The sequence below is a fragment of the Phyllostomus hastatus genome, unplaced genomic scaffold, assembly GCF_019186645.2.
Source record: "Phyllostomus hastatus isolate PE091 unplaced genomic scaffold, TTU_PhHast_1.1 phas_scaffold_760, whole genome shotgun sequence".
Taxonomy (NCBI): domain Eukaryota; kingdom Metazoa; phylum Chordata; class Mammalia; order Chiroptera; family Phyllostomidae; genus Phyllostomus; species Phyllostomus hastatus.
This window is the reverse complement of record NW_025334040.1, coordinates 1,173,037-1,194,874: the sequence shown is the minus strand read 5'-3', so window position 1 is coordinate 1,194,874 and position 21,838 is coordinate 1,173,037. Positions and strand designations below refer to the sequence as shown.

At 46.7% G+C, this 21,838-nt stretch overlaps 1 pseudogene and 1 gene segment (V, D, J or C); both read left to right on the top strand.

Moving 5' to 3' along the window:
- Nucleotides 1-11,978: 11,978 nt before the first annotated feature.
- On the top strand, nucleotides 11,979-16,327 carry LOC123810899. The segment is given in 4 exon segments: nucleotides 11,979-12,132; nucleotides 12,259-12,587; nucleotides 12,781-12,784; nucleotides 16,029-16,327. Coding segments are annotated over 4 exon segments (678 nt in total).
- A 1,500-nt stretch (nucleotides 16,328-17,827) lies between these two features.
- LOC123810898 lies at nucleotides 17,828-18,597 on the top strand (annotated as a pseudogene).
- Nucleotides 18,598-21,838: the final 3,241 nt, after the last annotated feature.

Genomic DNA, 21,838 nt, shown 5'->3' with positions numbered 1-21,838 from the left:
GAACGAGACAGGATTCTGTCCCGTGACGTGGGTGAAGGGAGCCGATAAATGATGGTCTGAAGTCCTGTGTGCTGATCTGGACTTCCTCCTGCTCCCACGTGTCACCCCTGAACCTCATGACTCCAAACACAGGAAGCCCGTTCCCCCTTCTCTCTCTCACTCAGCACAGCAGTCAGCTGACCATTCCGGAGATGACAACACAGGACATTTATGTGACGGTGGTTGGAACCCATTGCTGTCCTATGCAGGAGTTGGGGACATAAACGATATTTATGCAACGATGCACTCTGATGAGGACGTGGTGTGTGGGTGTGTTCTCATGGTCAGTGAGGGAGCAGAGTGAAAGGTACGGGGGTAGAGGGTTAAACAGGAGAGGTCCCATGCATGGGGTTGAGTTAGCATAATGGGTTCAGGTGGTTCTGTGAACTCCTGTCTATAGGTTGTACGACTTCAACATTGTCATATTGATTCTCTAGTGCCGTCTGTGATGACATGAGTGTGCCCTACTACTGAGAGCCACTCTAAAGGCCAGAATATGGGTTGTCCCCTTGATTCAAGTTTAGTCCTATTTCCTTCAAGGACAGCAGAGGACTCACCTCAACACCATGAAGGGACAGGGGTCAGGGATGTGAAGTAGCAGGGAAGTGGGGAAAGCTGGAAGTCCAAGAGCACATGGAGGGGCTGCGTGGTGGGTGTAGAGGTGATGGGGCCAACCATGAAGCCCCCTGAGGGGAGCCCAGGAGTTGGGGTTCTGTGCAAACAGCAGTGAGGAGTCACTGAAGGTTTTGAGCAGGGGGTGACGTGTCTGAGCTCAGTGAAAAAGACCCCTCGAGTGTCTTGAGGACACAGTGCCCAAGGTGAGAAAGTGGTCCTGGCCAGAGTTATTGACTAGGAGTCCCCATGAGTGTAGACGTGTGGGGACTATGGGACCATGTGCACAGGTAAAGCACAGGTGGATCCGGGCACAGAGGGACGTGCTGGTCTCTGCCTTCAACTGCCCAGACACTCAACACAGGCACGAACCCATCACACAACTGACTATTATCTTGCTATTAAAATAACACAGTGCGTAAGAAAATACAGGGAGGGATAATTTTGTTTAAAATATAAACAAATATAAACAAATAAGACAAAACCCGAACAGGTAACAGAGAACACGGGTATGTAGAACACTAAGAATAAAAAGAAGAGAAAACTAAGAATAAAAGTTAATTCCTCAAATGAATTAGCATGCAACACTTTCCACTGTTAAATGTGAGCCCTTCTCTTTACCAATCACTTATCAAATCACATCTGTGAAAGCTGTACCTGTATCACACCACTTGAAAGGTTTGCTGAGTCAGCCTCCTACACATGTGAATCTGAGTCTCTTGACTCAGAAATTTCTCTTGAAGCCCACACGAGTCCTTCACTCCAGATGAATAGTACCTTCATCTCTGACATTGAACACGAATCTTAGTTTGCATTTACTTTTGCAACACCTTCACTGAATGTGAAACAAATTTATTTGTCACTTATGTGACATGTTTGCATCTCACACAGAAGGGGACCCCTTGAGAGTGATTTGCCACAGTAACCAGTACAGTGTATCAGAGTCACAGTATCTGGGAACCAGACCCTGGATGTGTGAACAGATCCAGTGACCTGCTGAGCTGCAGAAACCAGCTGGGTTCTGAAGGCCTTGGGCCATGAGAAGGTTTGTGCACTGTCACCAGCAGGGGGCACTGTGGGACTGCCCTAGGGTGCCTACCAAGCTGCTCATTAGGGACCATTCAGTAACAGGAGCCTGGGCCTCGTAGCTGGGCCATGTGCACACTGATGGGGATTCAGCAGGTGTATCCACTTGGGGTCTGATAAATTCCCCTGAGCAGGGTCCTGTGTTTTGTGTCAAGAGTGCTACCACCTAGGGTTCTTCCAAGGGCTGAAGCCAACCTCCATCCTCCCCTGTATGGGGTATGATCTGGGCTCCAGCACCAGGGCTGGGGAAGGGGCTGGGCAGCCCCTGGATGGACACACATTTGCATGGACGGCCCCTCCCCTGGCAGAGGGTGGGGAGAAAAGGAGGCCTGAGCAGCCCAGCCCCACTGTGGGCTCAGGGGCTGTGTGCACCATGGCCTGGACTCCTCTCCTCCTCGTGATCCTCTCTCACTACACAGGTGGAGCCGAGCCTCGGGGACCAGGGCTCAGTTCTGCTTTATTCCCTGTATGCTCCATCTCTTGAGTACCTTCCCCTGGTTCTGCCCCATCACTGACAAGTGTCTGTATTTGCAGGTTCCCTCTCATAGGCTGTGCTGACTCAGCCGCCCTCCCTCTCTGCATCTCTGGGAGCCACAACCAGACTCACCTGCACCCCCAGCAGTGGCTTCAGTGTTGCCGACTACCACATTCGCTGGTTCCAGCAAAAGCCAGGGAGCCTTCCCCGGTATCTGCTGAGATTTAAATCAGACTCAGACAAACATCAGGGCTCTGGGGTCCCCAGCTGCTTCTCTGGATCCAAAGACACCTTGGTCAATGCAGGGCTCCTACTCATCTCTGGGCTGCAGCCTGAAGATGAGGCTGACTATTACTGTGCTACATATCATAGCAACCCAAATACTTTCACACCGCTTCCGACCCATGGGGAAGTGAGATAAGAACCTCCTTACTGCTCTGCTCACAAAGGAAACCTGGGAGGTTCCTCCACCCTCCTCTGCACTGGGTGGGCTCTCGCAGCTGCACACACAGAGCCTCATAAACATTTCTCAGTTCTGGGACAGAGAGCCTTGGGCATAGCCATGTCCAGGTCAGCAGAGATGCTGGCCCCACAGAGCCCACCCCCTTGCTGCCCACAGTTCACTTCCCAGCTCCGAGAAGAACTTATTCTTTGAGTTCTCACCTGTGAAAGAAGAGCAGAACCTTATCTACTTCATAGGATTGTGGGAGGATCATATGAAATTCTTATTAAATTCATATTAAATTAGTGGTGCTAATTTTTGCTGCTGGGATCCTTGTTACCATGAACTCTGCTTTTTCTAGGGGCAGATACTTCAGAAATATTATCTTCCGATTTCTAACTCCTGCTCCTTTCTTTCTGTCCATTTCCAAGATTCACCTGATGAAGGAAATTGAAAGAGAACTTGTGTTTCATTTGAAAAAGTCTGGATTGAAAACCTGGATGTTTTAAGCCCTGGACATGCATCACAGACACACTTCTGAATTTCTCTGCATGTCAGTGGCCCTATCTGCAGTGTGAACTTTGCACATCAGCCTGGTGAGTAGAGTACCTGGGACGAGGGAAGCAGGTCATTGAGTGCGTACCTGAGCACATGGGACTAAGAATGGGCAATGCTGTCCCCTTTTCACTACCCCAAATGGCCACTGGATTCTCCTGTTTAGCCTGGGTCAGCCCTGGCTGCATTATGCAGACAGCCTGGAGGAGGTAATGTCAGCCATATAGACAGTTTAGATTGAGAGGGAGAGAATTCTCCCTTTGAGTCTAAACTTTCATAGTCTCCTGGGGGAATCTAATTGGAGCAAGTACAGATGATGACCCACAGACCCTGCCTTCTGTGAGAAGCAGGAAATTCATTGTATCCCCTACAACCCAAGTCTTTAGGGTCCACTCTGTTCCAAACCCTGATCTCTGTGTGTGGGGAGTGCCAGTAGTGACAGAGCAGGAAGGTCTAATAGCTTAATAAGGAGAGAGGTTCTTCCTTTCAGGGACATAGAATTCTCTGCAACTACAGGTGTGAGGCTTCTTAAGGGTTTTTCCATGTTTATGTGGGTGGTATAAACACTTAATTAGCTTTGGAATATATATTGTTCATTTGTGTGTATGTAACTTCCTCCTTAACAGTCTTTTGAATAGGTTACTTAAAAGACTTCCAGTTTCTGATCCAACGGGAAAGGAACTTGAAAGTGGTCACTCCACCCTAACAGGTGAGAATCTGACAAACAGGAGAATCAATAACTCTTCTGATATCCTTCAGAGAGGTGAGGTCACTGACCCCAAAACTGTGGAGACAGGCAGGTGAATACAGAGAATCACAAGTTGTTGCAGCAGAAACTTCCATGGCGACCAGTACTCAATCTCCAAACCTAAACTGTGCTGATGAATAGCTGGAGGTGGACCAATCCCAGGGTTAAAAACTCCTGAGGGTGAGGGGGCAACTCATAAGGGAAACTCCACACTTTTTTGAGTTTCACCTGTCAGAGCTCTATCTGCTATAATGGCCTCACTGAGAAAAATCCCTTCTTACATCAAAGGGGGGAAAATAACTATTTTGAAAGACACTAGTGTATTCTGTTCTTCTCACCAAGGATAGCTCTCAAGAGAAATGATCCTCTAACAACAGAGCGTCAAAATATTTGAGGCAAAAACTGTTAGAATGCCAAGAAGAAACAGGGGACTCCACGATTGTCCTTGAGACTTTGTACAGTATCTGTCTCCGATCAAAAGAGAGTTCAACTAGGAATCAGTAACAAGCAGCTGGAAAATCTCCCAAACACTTGGAGGTTCAATAATACACTTCTAAACAACACATGTATCAAAATGGAAATCTCAAGAGAATTTTTGAAAAACTTGAAGTAAATGAAAATAAAACATCAACATTTGTGAGATGTGGCAAAATGGGTGCTTAGAGGAAAACATTGCTGGAATGCATGTATTAGAAAAAGAATGATCTACAATCGATAGTATAAGCTTCCACTTTGGAAAACTAGAAAGAGAAGTGCACATTAAATAAAGAATAGCAGAAGAAAATAAATAATAAAAGTCAAGACATAAATCAATGAAAGTGGAAACAGTTAATTAGTAGAGAAAAACCACAAAATCAAAAGCTGGTTCTTTGAAAAGGCAAATGATAAACCTCTAGCTATGCCAAATAAGAAAAAAGAGGGGAGGTAAAAATTACTAATATTACAAAAGAAAAAAAGAGTACTCATCCAATGAACATTAAAATGATGCCAAAAAGAAGAGTATAAACAAGTCTTTGAAAGACACAGTCCACTCAAAGCTCACCTAAGAAGGAAGAAACAATCTGAACAAGCATATACCAATTAAAAAAATTGAATCAACAATGAATGACCTTGTAGAATGGAATCGAATGAAGCTGAAGTGGGTTCACTGGTGAATTCTATTGAACATTTAAGAAAAAAATTATACCCATTCTCTACAGGCTCTTCCAGAAAATAGAAGCAGCTGGAATACTTCCTAACTTATTTTATGAGAACAGCATTAACCTAATACCAAAACTGGAAAAAAATTACAGAAGAAAATGATAACAGATCAGTATCACTCCTGGGCAGAGATGCAAAATTCTCAACTAAATATTAGCCAATTGAATGCAAAAATGGGTTAAATATTATATACCATGAACAAGTGGCATTTATCACAGGTATGTTCAATATTCAAAAAACAATTACTGTAATTCATCACATCAACAGGATGAAGAAGATAAAACACATAAACATATCAATTGATACAGAGAAAGCATTTGACAAAATTCAACATCTATCCATGATAAAAACTCACAGAAACTACAAGTAGAGGGAAATACATCTACAACCTATAGCTAATGTCATGCTAATGTATGCTAATCAGCTATTTTGCTAAGATAGGAACAAGTCAAGGATGTCCCCTCTCACCACTCCTTTAAACATTGTTTTAAAAGTTTTAGCTAATAAGACAAGAAAAAGAAGAAAAGGTTACAGAGATTGAGAAGGAGGATACACAATTATCTTTTTCTATAAATGACACCATTGTCTATTAAGAAATCTGAAAGAATCAACAACAAAAAAACTCCTCCAGTAACTAATAAGCAATTATAACAATGTAGTTGGACACAACATTAATATACAAGTGTTGACCACTTTCTTTTCTTTTTTAAAATATATTTTATTGATTATGCTATTACAGTTGTCCCATTTTCCCCACTTCATTCCCCTCCACCCTGCACACCCCCTCCCACACACATTCCCTGCCCTTTAGTTCATGTCCATGTGTCATAAGTTCTTTATCTTGTACATTTCCCAAACTATTCTTGCCCTCCCCCTGTCTATTTTCTACCTACCATCTATGCTACTTATTCTCTATACCTTTTCCCCCCTCTCTCTTCGTCCCATTCCCCTGTTGCTAACCCTCCATGTGATCTCTATTTCTGTGGTTCTGTTCCTGTTCTAGTTGTTTGCTTAGTTTGCTTTTGTTTTTGTTTTAAGTGTGGTTGTTAATAACTGTGAGTTTGCTGTCTTTTTACTGTTCATATTTTTTATGTTCTTCTTCTTAGATAAGTCCCTTTAACATTTCATATAATAAGGGCTTGGTGATGATGAACTCCTTTAACTTGACCTTGTCTGAGAAGCACTTGATCTGCCCTTCCATTCTAAATGAAACCTTTGCTGGATAGAGCAATCTTGGATGCAGGTTCTTGCCTTTCATAACTTGAAATACTTCTTTCCAGTCCCTTCTTGCCTGTAAGGTCTCTTTTGAGAAATCAGCTGACAGTCTGATGAGAACTCCTTTGTAGGTGACTGTCCCCTTATCTCTTGCTGCTTCTAGAATTCTCTCCTTTATTTTAATCTTGGGTAATGTCATTATGATGTGCCTTGGTGTGTTCCTTGTTGGGTCCAACTTCTTTGGAACTCTCTGAGCTTCCTGGACTTTCTGGAAGTCTATTTCCTTTGCCAGATCGGGGAAGTTCTCCTTTATTATATGTTCAAATAAGTTTTCCCCTACTGGTACCCCATATAATTCTGATGTGAGAACATTTAAAGATGTCCTGGAGGCTCCTAAGCCTCTCCTCATTTTTTTGAATTCTTGTTTCTTCATTCTTTTCTGTTTGGTTGTTTCTTTCTTCCTTCTGGTCCACTCCATTGATTTGAGACCCAGTTTTCTTCCCATCACTATTGGTTCCCTGTGCATTTTTCTTCACTTCACTTAGTGTAGCCTTCATTTTTTCATCTAATTTTTGACCAAAATCAACCAGTTCTGTGAGCATCCTGATTACCAGTGCTTTGAATTATGTATCTGATAGGTTGGCCATCTCTTGGTCGCTTAGATGTATTGGTTCTGGTGCTTTGATCTGTTCTTCTGTTTGAACCTTTTCTTTGTGTGTGTGTGTGGGGGGGGTCTGGTCACACCTGTTATGTATGAGGGGCGGAGCCTTAGTTGTTCACCAGGGCGGGGCAGCTAGTAACTGGGTTGTGACACTACCTGTGGGGGAGGGGTCCAACAGGCAACAATGGCGCTTGCTCTGCTCTCCCTCTCATATTTTAGTCCCTTCCACAGCTTCCCATAAGCAATGGAAATTGGGCTCTTCTGGTGCTGGTTCCCTGGTGGGTGTGCTTGTGTACATTCTAGGACCCTGTGGTTCTCTCCAATGAACTCTCCTGTGAGGCTGGGAGTCTCTCCTAGCAACTCCACCCTCACAAGTGTTTTCAATCGATGCTTTTAGGCTCTATTTCCTGGAACTGGGGCCCTGGGTTGCTCAGTCTGTCTAGCTCCTCATTTTTGCCTGCTTTATAAGTGTGCGAATGTTTGTCCATGGTCAGCCAGTGGCCTTGAGTGCCTCACTGGGTCTGCCAGCTGCCGCCTGCAGGTCCAGGACCACCAAGCACCATTCCTTCCTGCCACAACCCCTCTCCACTGGCTGCCAACTCCACCCCTTTTACAGTCTGGATGAATGGTTGTCGGACTTCCATACAGTTCAATTTTCTGTCAGATGTGGTTGTTTTATTGTTTCTAAATTTTTGTTGTCCTTAATTTTGGTTGTGCACGGAGGCACAGTGTGTCTAAGTACGCCTACATCTTGGCCGTAAGCCCAGACCATTTCCTTATATATCAGCAACAAACTAGTGAGTTTGAAACTAAAAACACAATACCATTCACATTATCACTCCTCAAATGAAATGCTTAGCTATAAATATAACAGTATATGTACAACACCTATAGAAGGAAAACCACAAAACTAACAGAATAAATCAAAGAAGAACTAAATAAGCTGAGAGAGATCCAGTACTCATGGACAGGAAGACTCAATATTGTCCAGATGTCAGTTCTTTCCAAGCTGATCTACAGATTTCATGCAATCCTAATGAAAACCCCAGAGAGTTATTTTGTAAATACCAGCAACCTGGTTCTAACAGTTTATATGGATAAGAAAAAGTTCCAGAATAGTCAAAACAACATCGAGAGGGAAGAAAAAACTCTGAGGACTGACACTACCTAACTTCAAGATGGACTATAAAGGTACAGTGATCAAGACAGAGCGGCATTAGCAAAAGAACAGACAAGCAGACCAATGGAACAGAACAGAGAGCCAAGAAACAGACCCACACAAGTACAGTTCACTGACATTTGGCAATGGAGCAAAGGCAGTGCAGTGGAAGGAGGACAGTCTATCAGCAAATGGTGGTGAAAAACTGGACATCCATATGCAAAACAAAACAAAAATCTAGAGAGAGATCTAACAATCTTTACAAAAATTAACTCAAAATGTATAGGCCTCATTGGAAAATACAAAATGATAAAATGCATATGAGAAAACACAGAAAAATTGAGATGACCTTGTGTATGGTATTGACATTTTCATTACAACACCAAAGTCACAATCCATGAAAAAATTGATCAGCTGGGCTGCCGTGGTCCAGCCTCGTCAGGGTCTCAGGGTCCCCAAAGGATGCATGGCTAAGGTGAAGAGACTGGAGTGAGACACCCGGTGGGGTGCCGGAGGGCAGCCAGGCTTTTTGGGCCCGACTGACTCACTGAGAACAATTGATCTTTATTTTCATAGGGGAGGTTATAGAACATTCAATGCATAATGTGATTATTAAAACAGAAACAGTTACCACAGAAATAATTTCTAAAAACACAGAAAATTTTTACACATTAATCATGTGAAACAAAGAAATAACTGAAAAGTACAGGAAGTCTCACAGATCAACCATATAAAACAAAGGTTATTTTCACCAAGAGGGTCATTAATCAGTTAGCCAAGGAAGCTATACAGGCACAAACTTGCAGGTGCCAATTAGTAACTAGGTATCTATTAAAATACTAGGAATTGGTCTAAATTAAAGGGGTACAAGGGGTGATTTATAGGTATATAGAAATCAACTATTATCCATTAAAATTAAATTTATCTCAATCAAATAACTAATTTTTGGCCTATATTTTTTGATTTATACATTTTGAGGAGGGGCCATGTTTTGTGTTTGTTTCCATGGATTGAGATTATTCTTCTCAACTGGAACTCCTTGTTTCTCTACACTCCTGTCTAGGGTATGGGAGGGGTAGTGGCTCTAATAAATCTTAAGCTTTCAGGTGGTGACTCCCTAAGAAACATTCCCAGCAACAGCTTCCTTCAGTGTTCTGGCAGTTGGTCTGTTCATAGTTTAATTTTGTCCTTAACTTCCCAGGTGAGGGAAACAGGCAACATTAGGGTTGCTAGGGGACTCTATTATGTGGTCAACAAGTCATTTCGTGCAGAATCAGAGGCATCGTGAAGATTTGTATTATAACACACAGGTATCTAAAAATCCCACCACCTATTGCTAGCAGGGACAGGCATACAGGAAGAGATAGACAGGAGATCCAACTATAGTCGCCTCTGCTGTGCAAATGCATCTCACCTGACCTGACTGTGTCAAAGGTCAGCTGTTGGTCGGCTTCCGACACTGGGTCATATTAAATTAAAAACTTCTGTTGTGACTCAGGCACTGTCAAGAGAATGAGAAGATAGGCACAATTCAACTTGATTCTCCCACTAGGGAGAATAAGTGGAAACATTTGCAAAAGACAAATTTAATAATGGATTGTTATCCAAATTATACAAAACTTTCTCAAAAATCAAAAATAAGAAAAAACTTATTAAAAATGTGTAAGAGATTTGAGCAGGCATTTCATCAAAGAAGACATACAGATGCAAACGAGTGTAGGAAAAGATGTTCAACAAGACATGTCATTAAAGATTGCAAAGTAAAACAACAATGAGATACCACTAAACACCTATTAGATTGGGAAAAATCTCTACCACTGACAACACCAAATGCTGGCAAGCATGCAGAGCAAAAGAAACTCTCTTTCATTGCTGGTGGGCATGTAAAGTAGTACAGCCACTCTGTAAAACAGTTTGGTGGTTTCTAATAAAGTTAAAAATAATCTTGCCATACAATCCAGCACTCAAATGAGTTAAAAATTGATGTCCATCAGAAACCTATGCAGGGATGGCATAGCAGCTGTTCATAAATGCCAACACCTGAAAGCAGCTGTGGTACTCTTCAGTAGATGATAGACAAACCATTGTAGGTACAGTGAGTGGAATATTATTCATCCCTGAGAAGAAAGAAAATGCATGAAAAGACATGGAGGAGTCTTAAATGAACGTTACTAAGTGAAAGGAGCCAATGTGAAAAAGGCTACATGTTGCATGATTCCACCTGTATGACGTTCTGGAAAAGGGCAAACTGAGGAGGCAGTAGAAAGACCAGTGGTTCCCAGAAGTCAGGGGAGAGACACAGGGAGGCACAGAGCTGTGGGGCACAGGGGTGTTTAGGGCAGTGACACTGTTCTGTGTGACACTGTAATGGTGGATTCATGCCTTTTACATTTGTACCGCAGGGGTGAACCGGAATGTAAAATAGGGGCTTTGGCTGATAACAGAGTGTCAGTGTAGGTTTGTGGTTTGTACCAAATGTCCCTCTCGGGTGGGCAGTGTTGATGGTGGGGGAGGCTGTGTAAATGTAGGGACAGGGGCATATGGGAAATTCGTACTTTTTGCTCAGTTTTGATGTGAACCTGAGTGGTTCGCAGTCATTTTTGCCCGTTTCCCTTCTTCTCCCTCCTTCCTTCCCCAAGGATCCTGATTCCCTCTCTCATTCTTACCCTTTGCCTCTCTGGTTGGTGTTTGAGACTTTCTCCACCAAGCAACCTCAGGGCTACAGTTCTTAGCTTCACCAGGGAGGGCGCTGAAGGCCCCTTAGCAACCTCAAGAAAAGTACTCAATTGAGAGGGTGAGCTGGTCATGTCAGTAAGGGCCCATCTTCGTGAATGCTTCCTGGTGTGCCATGTCCATGAAACCCCGTTCCCATGAAGGGTTAATGAAGACAAATGCATTGCCCAGGGACGGAGGTCCATCCTGGCAGTTGCAGTTATAACCCAGGCTCTTGAAAGCTCCATGACCCTACAGCCCACACCCTCAGGAAAGTAGTCAGAACTCACCAGGGCTGACATCAGAGCAATGATCAACTCCCCCTGCCCTGGCCCCAGCCAATCAGTGGAGCCCATGGCCCCAACCCCATTAGTCAGCACAGTGGACACTTTCCCCGTGTGTGATTGGGCTTGTGTGGGCCGTCAGAGACCAGGTTGGAGACCACTGGCTCTCCTGTGTCTCCAGGCTTGAGGCCATTTCCTTAAATGAACCTTGGCTCTCTTTGCTGCAAACTCCTATTGGCGTTTGCTTCGGCTTTGATGTTCAGGCAAAGGAACCCCCTTTAGTCTGGTCACAGCGTGGCTCTGTCCAGTGTCCTTTTCCAATGCAGGATGCGGGACACATTCTCTGTCAGGGAAGGTTCCAAAAGCCTATACCACAATTCTCTACACAGAGTTGCTGTCTGAAAGTTTCCTCCTTGAACTATGAGGTAAGACAGGGAAAAGATTAAAAGTGTTAATTTGTTTTCCTCCTGGAGGACAAGGTGTGAGTGAGGAAGGCTGTTTCTTCTGTGTGGGCTCTGGATTCTCCTCTCTGCCATGGAGGAATCCCTGCCTGGGACAGCAGGGGGCACTGCAAGACAGCTCTGGAGAGGGTGTGCTGGGTGTGCCCTCAGCTGGAAACCCAACCATCTGTTTGTTATCTGGGTGCCTCTGCCAGGTGCTGCCTGTGAACCGTGGGGAGTGTCAGACCCTGTCAGTCCAGGCCCCACCCTTCACAGCACCACCCCCAGGAGAAGCAGCAGAGACAAGAGTAGAAGAAGGGGCTGGGTCCTGCAGTTGGAAGGACTTATTTGCATCAAGAAACCTGTTCCTCTGGGGCACAGGGAAAGATAAAAGAGATCAGAGGTGCCCCCTGTAAGTGGAGAAACTCAGAAGGTGAAGCCTCAGCATTGTCCCTACCATGGACTGGACTCCTCTCCTCCTCACGCTCCTTACTCACTACACAGGTGCCTGGACCCTCAGGGCGGGAATGCGGCCCCAGGAGGACACACAGGCTGGGCCTGTTCTCCTGGAGTCCAGACTGAGTTGTTAGACCCTACTCACTGTCTCTGTCTTTCTTTCCTTTATTCCAGGGACCTGGGCCCAGTCTGGGCTGACCCAGGAAGCCTCAGTGTCAGGGTCTCTGGGTAAGACTGTCACCCTCACCTGCACTGGAAGCAGCAACAATGTTGGATACAGTGGTGCAAGCTGGTACCAGCAGGTCCCTGGAGCTGCCCCCAAACTTCTCATGGATCGTAGCAACAATCGACCCTCAGGGATCCCGGCTCGGTTCTCTGGCTCCCGTTCAGGAGCCAAGGCCTCCCTGACCATCTCGGGGTTGCAGCCTGAGGACGAGGCTGAGTACTACTGTCTGTCTTATGATAGTAGCTACGATCACACAGTGCTCCAGACTCAGGGAGAGGTGAGACCAAAACTCCCCAGGCGCCCCCGTGTTGGGTCTGCCCTCACGGTTCTGCACCAAGGAGGGGCACTCTTTTCTGTCTCTTGCAAGAAATTGTGTGTTAAGATTGTAGGTTTCTAAGCCCCTTTATTTTCTTTCCAAATTTTCCTCATGTGTGGATGATTGAGTGCCTATTTCTTTGCAATCTGTTCAGGCAGGTGAGTGAGTTCAGAACAAGGAGGAGAGGTTTTGCATTTCTGATAATGAGGATGGAGCCATTGCTTGGGGGGGGTCAGTTCTGTGCATGCGGGACAGTTAGATGTAGCCTTTGCACTCTGCACACACATGACGGTAGCAGCCTCTCCTGTAAGTCAAGACCCAGGAAACCACATGCAGACATTTCCAAATATGCCCTGAGGGGGCCCCATCACCCCAACTTGAAGCCCATGGGATTAAAAGGATATGTCCTCAGCTGTTAGGCAGCTTTGGCCTTGAGTCCTGCTCATGCCAGTCAGCTGGATGGGGACTAGACGTCTCATCTCTCTGTGTTTCTGAGTTCCCATCTGTTAGACAAAACAGTCACCCAGACTCACATGGGGTCAGAGCCTGTGACCCAGTCTCCTCTTAACCAGAGTGCAGTACGAATTTAGTCCAAAATCTCTGTGCTGTTAATATGTTGAAATTTTTCACAATGAACATACAATATATAATGTCTACCTTCATTTATTCTCTTAGGCAGTATTTTCAAGCCTGAGACACAGAGATGAACAAACACAAGATAGGGTCTCCTGTCCATGGGGTCAGGTGTGTGTGGGTCCTGGAGCACAGACAGGAGCAGCAGGTGGGTGAGGAGCAGGCACTGAGGACAGAAAACAAGATGACCTCCATGAGCATGTGACCTGCCCAGGGCAAGGTGGTTGTTTGAGTGTCTGCTCACATTTCCCTTAAATAACAGTCTGTAAGGTCATCAGTGGTCAACTGGGACTAACACACAGCTCAAAGTCCACCATGTGATAATTGAAACATAATATTCCCCTTCTGACCCAAAGTCTCACTAGCGACATTGGTGGCAAAACTCCTGAAGGAAGAACCGGATGCTTGAAATCTGTGTGTGAACCAGACAGGATTCTACCCTGAGACGTGGGTGAAGGGAGCCGATAAATGATGGTCCGAGGCCGTGTGTGCTGGTTTGGGCTCCTTCTGCTCACACGTGTCACCCTTGAACCTCATGACTCCAGACACAGGAGGCCCTGTTCCTCCTTCCCTCTGTTACTCAGCACAGCAGTCAGTCAGCTGACCATTCTGTAGATGACAACACAAGACATTTATGTGACAGTGGTTGGAACTTTCTGTTGTGCTGTGCAATATTTGGGGACATAAATGATATTTATGGTACAATATGTGCCAAGGAGGGACGTGGTGAGTGGGTGTGTTCTCATGGTCAGTGAGGGAGCAGAGTGAGAGGTACGGGGAGTAGAGGGTTAAACAGGAGGAGTCCCATGCATGGGGTTGAGTTAGCATAAAGGGTTCAGTTGGTTCTTTGAACTCTTCTCCATAGTTAGTGTGACTTCAACATTGTCATATTAATTTTCTGGTGCCGTCTGTGATGACATGGCATCCTGTATTGAGAGCCTCTCAGAATGGCTGAAAGATGTGCTATGACCATGATTCAAGTTTAATCCTATTTTCTCTCAAAGGACAGAGGAGGAGTCACCCTGAGCACCATGAAGGGACAGGCATCAGGAATCGAAGTAATAGGAAACGGTTGGGAGGGGGAAGCTGGAGGTCCGAGAGCATGTGGAGGAGCTGCGTGGTGGGTGTGGAGGAGATGGGGCCACCCTCGAAGCTCCCTGAGGACAGCTGAGGAGTTGGGGTTCTGTGCAAACAGCAGTGAGGAGTCAGTGAGGATTGTGAGCAGGGGGTGACCTGTCTGAGATGCATGAGAAAGACCCTTGAGTGCCTCGAGGACACAGTGTCCAGAGTGAGGAAGAGATTGTGGTCAGAGTCATTGACTAGGAGTGCCTGTGAGTCTAGACATGTGGGGACCATGGGACCGTGGGCACAGGTACAGCAGAGGTGGACCCGGGCTCAGAGGGACGTGCTGGTCTGTGCCTCCAACTGCCCAGACACTCAGCTCGTCTGCACACACGTGACACCCGACTGGTATCTTGTTACTAAAGTGAGACAATGAGAGAGAAAATTAAGGTAGGAAGTTTTGTTAAAATTATTAACTAATGTGAGGTCACCCAAGACAAAATTCTAACAAGAAAAGCATGACAGAAGTATGGAGAACACTGAGAATGTAATATAAGAGTAAATTATGAATAAAAGTTAATTCTGAAAATGAAGTAACATGCCACACTTTCCACTGTTAAATGTGAATGCTTCAAAAGCCATTCTTCTTAGCAATCATTTAATCAAATCAGATGTATGAAGCCTGACATGCATCACGTGACTTGAAATATTTACTGAGTCTGCCTCCTCTGCATGCATCTCTGAGTCTGTTCCTGGGAATTTCTCTGTAAAGCCAACTCTAACCCTTCAAAGGGTGAACAACATTCACAGATGAATGTTCCCCTCATGTGTGACATTGAACATGAATCTTATTTGCATTTATTTTTGCAGCATCTTCAGTGAATGTGAAACAAATCCCTTTGTCCCTTACGACCATGTTTGCCCCTCCCTCAAAAGGAGACCCCTGGGGACCTCTGACATAATTTTGTATCAGAGTCACAGTTGTGGTAACCTTCACATGGGTGAGTGAGTAGAGACTGTCACCTGCTGAGCTGTGAACACCAGCTGGTCTCTCAGGGCCTTGGGTGACATGGGGAGGTGTTACCACTGCCACCAGCAGGAGGCACTGTGTGGTGGTCCTGGGTTGCCTACCAAGTTGCTTACTAGGGACCATTCACTGATAGGAGCCTGGGCCTGGTTGCTGGGCCCTGGGCACACTGAACGGGAATCAGCAGCTGCGTCCTCTGTGACCTGATGATGTCCCCTGAGAAAGGACCACTGTGTTGATTCAAGAGGTGCTTTCTTGTAGGGCTCTCCCAAGGGGTGAGGCCAAAGTCCATCCCTGTCAGTGTGGGATGAGGTGAGCTCCAGCACCAGGGCTCAGGGAGGGGCTGGACAGCCTGAGGAAGGACACACATTTGCATGGACGGCCCCTCCCCTGGCAGAGGGAGGGCAGAAAAGGAGGCCTGGGCAGTCCAGCCCCACTGTGGGCTCAGGGGCTGTGTGCACCATGGCCTGGACCCCTCTCCCCTTGTGTTCTTCTCTCACTGCACAGGTAGGGACGGGCCTCGGGGACCAGGGTTCGGTTCCCAAGTTTATTCTCCTTCTGCTCCATCTCCTGAGAAGCTTCCCTGGTTCTGCTCCATCACTGACAAGTGTCTCTGTTTGAAGGTTCCCTCTCCCAGCCTGTGCTGACTCAGCTGCCCTCCCTCTCTGCATCTCCTGGAGCCACAGCCAGACTCACCTGCACCCTTAGCAGTGACTACAGTGTTGGCAGCTATTACATAGGCTGGTTCCAGCAGAAGCCAGGGAACCCTCCCCAGTATCTGGTGTGGTATAAATCAGACTCAGAGAAGCACCAGGGCTCCGGGGTCCCCAGCCGCTTCTCTGGATCCAAAGGTGCCTCGGCCAATGCAGGGATCCTGCTCATCTCTGGGCTGCAGCCTGAGGACCAGCCTGACTATTACTGTGCTGTATACCATGACAGTGAAAGCAGCAATGGTTACTTACGTGAAGACCTGGAGTGACTGTGTGTTCCTGGGTGGCAGAGAGAGAGAGAGAGAGAGAGAGCGAGAGCGAGAGAGAGAGTGAGTCCCTGGCATTGTGTTACCTTGGGCTTAGAAAGGTCTAATACTTGTTCAAAATAACTAATCAACTTCTAAAACTTTCACAACTTTGCACTGGGCCAAACTTCTAGCCAATCATGGCTCCGAATGCTACACAGGCTTCATAGAAGCACCTCCTCCTGCACCTTTGCACTTCTCGTGCACACGTGCTTACCCTCCCCTGGTCTCCAGAACACCTGGCCCTGGAGGCTGGGCTGCTCCCTCCATGGGGAGGGAAAGGTGTTGATCCCCTTGAAGGGACAATACTGCCATCCACTGGGGATGCTTCCCCAGTGAAGCTGTGGCTTCCTGGCTAAGCAAACAGGCTTATGCTTCCCGGTTGATCACGCTAAACAAATTCCCTTTTCTTCCTTCCTTCCTTTATTCATATCCAGCTAACATGTGCATAGCAGCCTGTTTATTCCCTGGTACCAGCCTGGGTTTCACTCATTCTCTGAGTTTGAAACCACAGAGAATTTGTTTTTCACCTGATTTAAGACCTTTGTGAAGCCCTTGAATTCCCACCAACTGGGGAATGCTGCCTCAGTGACTCCTCATACCATTGAGCAGTTCTGAACAATCTTATGACTAAGGAATGTGTACAACTGGGAGAATGACTTGAAAAGATGGAGAACATAAGGTGTTACTGGGAAATTAGGTGTGTAACAACGAGGGACCACCAGGTTCCCATCAGCACGGCCAGCACTCACACACTGACGACAGCAGAGGCTCCCAGGCTGTGGGGCTGCAGGGACTCTCATTCGTGCTGCGGGGACGCCCCAGCCATGGGCACCTTTGAAGACACTTTGGCAGTTTCTCACAAATTAAACATGCTCTTGTGTGATACAACACAGAAAGCACTTTCACAGGTCTTTATTTAACTCAGTCACTTGTGTACAAACATGCATATGTACACGAAGTTACAGCTCATTTATTCACTTAGAAATAAGTTCGTTAAAACTTAGAAAGCATCTGCCATGTCCTTTAGTAGGTGAATGAATGAACAAACTGTCTATTTCTATAATGGAACAATACAACTGGAAGTAGCAATAAACAATCTATCAGGCCAGAGAAGGACATGGAGGAAGCTAACACCCATATTTCTAAGTGAAGGGAGCCAATGTGAAAAGGCTGGGACTGGAAAGGGCACAGGATCAGAGCCACCAGCAGGGCAGGAGCCCTGAGCACCAGCCCCTGCCTGAGGGCGCCATGTCTCCTGTTTCCACCAGAGGGCGGCTGTGCCTCACATTCCTCACCTGTGAGTCTTGCCTGTTTCCTGTGTCATCTTTGGGTTGTAGCCCTCCCACTCCTGTGATGTCTTCTTCTCAGCAGGAATCCTGACTTTTGTTAAAGGAAGGGTATGTACAGCCAATAAAAGGGAAGATTTGCATGAAGACCTCCCACTCTAAGCCTCAGGCTGACATAAAGGTCTGAAGACTCAGGCCTGGCTGTGGGGCTCAGGAAGCAGAGTCTGGGGGTGTCTCTACCATGGACTGGGCTGCACTTCTCCTCACTGTCCTGGCTCACTGCACAGGTGGGGCCTGAGGGGGATTCTGGGAGGCCACAACCTTGTCCCCTGGGTCTATGACACTCCTCCCTCCCTGGGAACAGGGTCTGTCCTGTCCTCACTGATTTCTGTGTTCTTCCTCCTTGCAGGGTCTTGGGCCCAGTTTGTGCTGACTCAGCCTGGCTCTGTGTCTGGGTCTCTGGGACAGAAGGCCACCATCTCCTGCACCCGTAGCAGTGGTAACATTGGGAGCAGCTATGTGTACTGGTACCAACAGCGCCCAGGCAGGGGCCCCACCACTGTGATCTATGGTAATAACAACAGACCCTCTGGGGTTCCGGATCGGTTCTCTGGCTCCATAGACAGCTCCTCCAACACTGCCTCCCTGACCATCTCAGGGCTGCAGCCTGAGGACGAGGCAGACTACTACTGTCAGTCTTACTACTATAGTAGTGATAGTGGTGTCTACAATCACACAGTGCTGCAGACTCAGGGGGAAGTGAGACCAAAACCCCCAGAGCTTCCCCTTCTGGGTCTGTACTCAGCCTGTCCCCACCAAGGAGGGTGGTCTCCTCTGTCTCCTGCTCGAAAGTTTGTGTAGACATTGGAAGCTTCTGAGTCCCTCTGTTTTCTTTCCAACTTTCCCCCTGTCAGGGAGGTTGGTTGCCTGTTTCCTGAACCATGAATTGCTGAGGGTGAGTTAGTTCAGAGCAGGGTGTGTGAGCCTGTGTGTTTGTGGAATGGGGGCAGGTCAGTGGTTGTGGGGGGCTGTTCTGTGCACATGAGGCATTTAGATGTGTCCTTTCATCTATGCTCATAAGATGACAGGGACACGCTCTTGTTAAGTTATGACCCACGGCGCCACCTCCAGATTTCCAGATGTCCCCTGAGGGGGCGAATGACGTCTGTGTGACACCCACTGTGTTAAATGGATGAGTTCTCGGATGTTAGGCAGCCTTTGCCTTTGAGTCCTGTTCATGCGAGTCAGCTGGTCAGGGACTAATGTGCCTTCTCTCTGTGCTTCTGTGTTCCCATGTGTGAGAAAAAGAGTCACACAGACTCAGGTGAGGTCAGAGCTTGCAGCTGAGTCATGTGGAAAGCCCTGTCACTCAGTGTGAAGGACAGAGAAGGACAGCGAGTGCGGGGGCAGGAAATTAGGGCTGGACGATTGAGCGAAGGGAAAGGACTGATGGACATGGACGACAGTGCGGTGATTGCTGAGGTGAGGAGACTGTAAGGTTAGTAAAAGTTAATGGAAACTAATATATTAAAGATTAAATGAAACAAACAAAAAACCAAACAGAAATTAATGTGTGAAGCATAATTTTTGGCCAAAATACATATGTAGTTAATATACCGAAATTTTACACATTGCAGATAACACATTTCATATGTTTTCATTTATTCTCTTAGGGAGTGCATTTCAAGCCTGAGACACAAGGTGAATGAACACATGACAGGGTCTCGTGCCCTTGGGGCAGGTGTGTGTGTGGGTCCTGGAGCACAGACAGGAGCAGTGGGTAGGTGGGGAGCAGATACTGAGGACAGAAGACAAGACAACCCCCATGAAAGCCCAGAGCACAGTGATTGTTTGAATGTCTGCTCACATTTCCCTTAAATAATAGTCTATAAGGTCATCAGTTGTCACCTGAGGCTAATACACTGCTCAAAATCCACCATCTGGTCAACAAAGTGTAATAATCAACTTTTCAACCCGTAGTCCCACAAGGGACTTTAGTGCAGAAACTCATGGAGGAAGAGGCATACATTTGAAATCTCTGTGTGAATGAGACACGATTCTGCTCTGTGATGTGGATGAAGGAAGGCAATAAATGATGGTCCAAGGACATGTGTGCTGGTCTGGACTTCCTTCTGCTCACACGTGTCATCCGTGAACCTCATGATTCCAAACACAGGAGGCCCTGTTCCCTCTTCCCTCTGTCACTCAACACAGCAATCAGTCAGCTGAACATTCCAGAGATGACAACACAGCACATTTATGTGACAGTGGTTGGAACCCACTGCTGTCCTATGCAAGAGATTGAGGACACAAATGCTATTAGTGCTACAAACTGCTGAAAGGGACATGGTGTGTGGATGTGATTTTATCGTTAGTGAGGGGGCAGAATGAATGCTACAGAAGATAGAGGATTAAACAAGAGGAGACCTATGTTGTTGGTTGTGTTGGTATAATGGGTTCAGGTGGTTCTCTAAAGTCTTCTGTATAGTTCGTGTGACTTCCACATTGCCATGTTCATTGTCTAATTCTGTCTGTTACTGTGTTCACTCCCTACTACTGAGAGCCACTGAGAATGGCGGAAATGTGTGCTGTCCCCATGATTCAAGTTAATCCTACTTCCTCCCAAAGGACAGAGGAGGAGACACCTTGAGCACCATGAAGGCACTGGAGTCAGGAATCTGAAGTAACAGGAAAGCAGGGAATGCTGGAGGTCTGAGAGCAGGTGGAGGGGCTACATGGTGGGTGTGGCAGAAATGGGGCCAACTGTGACACCCTTTGAGGACAGCCAAGGAGTTGGGGTTCTGTGCAAATAGCAGTGGGGAGCCCCTGAGGGTTTTGAGCGAGGATGACCTGCCTGAGCTGCATGAGAAAGACCCCTGGAGTGCCTTGAGGACACAGCATCCAAGGTGAGCAGGTGATCCTGGTCAGAGTCATTAACTAGGAGTCCGCGTGAGTCTAGGTGTGTGGGGACCATGGGACCGTGGGCACAGGTGCAGCAGAGGTGGACCCGGGCACAGAGGGACATGGTGGTCTCTGCCTCCAACTGCCCAGACACTCAGCTAGTCTGTACACCCATCACACCCGACTGGTATCTTGTTACTAAAGTGAGACAGTGAGTAAGACAATACAGCTAGGGAAAGAACTCTTCATAATATGAAATATTTGAGGACTCCCAGGAAAAATCCTAACAAAAGCAATGGCACAGGTCTGCAAAACATCACAAACTAAGACAAAAAGTCAGATCGTGAAATGAATAAGCATAGTATTCACTGGTAAATGTGTAGCCTTCAAAAACCAGTATATTCATCTATCACTTAATGTAATTAGATCTGTGGAAACTGTACATGCATCACGGGACTTCAAATTTTTCTAAATAGTCCTTTGCACATGCCCATGAGTGTATTCCTGGAGATTTCCCTCAGCAGATCCTTTGAGCCCTTCACACCAGATAGTCCTGTTGTCTGGCATTGGACATGAACGTCACTGTGCCTTTACCTTGCAACATTTTCATTGAAAGCAAATCCAAATTAATTTGTCATTAACATACTTGTTTGCCCCTCCCATTGTTGTGGTTTCCTGGGAGTGAGATGTCCCAGTAAGCAGGACAGTGTATCAGAGTCTGGGTATCTGAGAACCCGTGTTGCGCTCGTTCAAGGCCGGGCAGGTGCATGGTATTCGTGCAGACGGAAGAATATTCACAGAGCCGTTGGGATGCCTGGCATGCCTGTGTTCACGGGTGGGTGAGCCACGCAGGCTGCAAGCTGCGTGTCTATCTGCACACCTCTGCATGGCACATGTCACAGCCTTTGCTCCCCAGCATGGCACCTATTGTGGCACCTGTCTCCTTGCATGTGTCTCTGCACGTCTCTCTAATGAGGAGCCCCTACATGTTTAAAACTAGAGGGAACACAGCTGGGAAAATGCATAACATCACATCACACAGTAGAATTCTGCACATGTCAGCTCACTTCAAGTTATGGGAAGAGTTTATCAGACCCAGGCTCAAGGCTACGAGACACTTGTTATCAGACCCTCCAAGGCCATGGGAACACTGCTTCCTCAGCTACCCAGACCCTGGGTGAGGAAGCCAGGCTGCCTTCACTCCCCCTACAGCCGCAGAGCCAGGATCCATGAAGACAGTGACCTGGTGAACTGCAGAAAGCAGCTGGGTTCTCAGGGCTCTGTG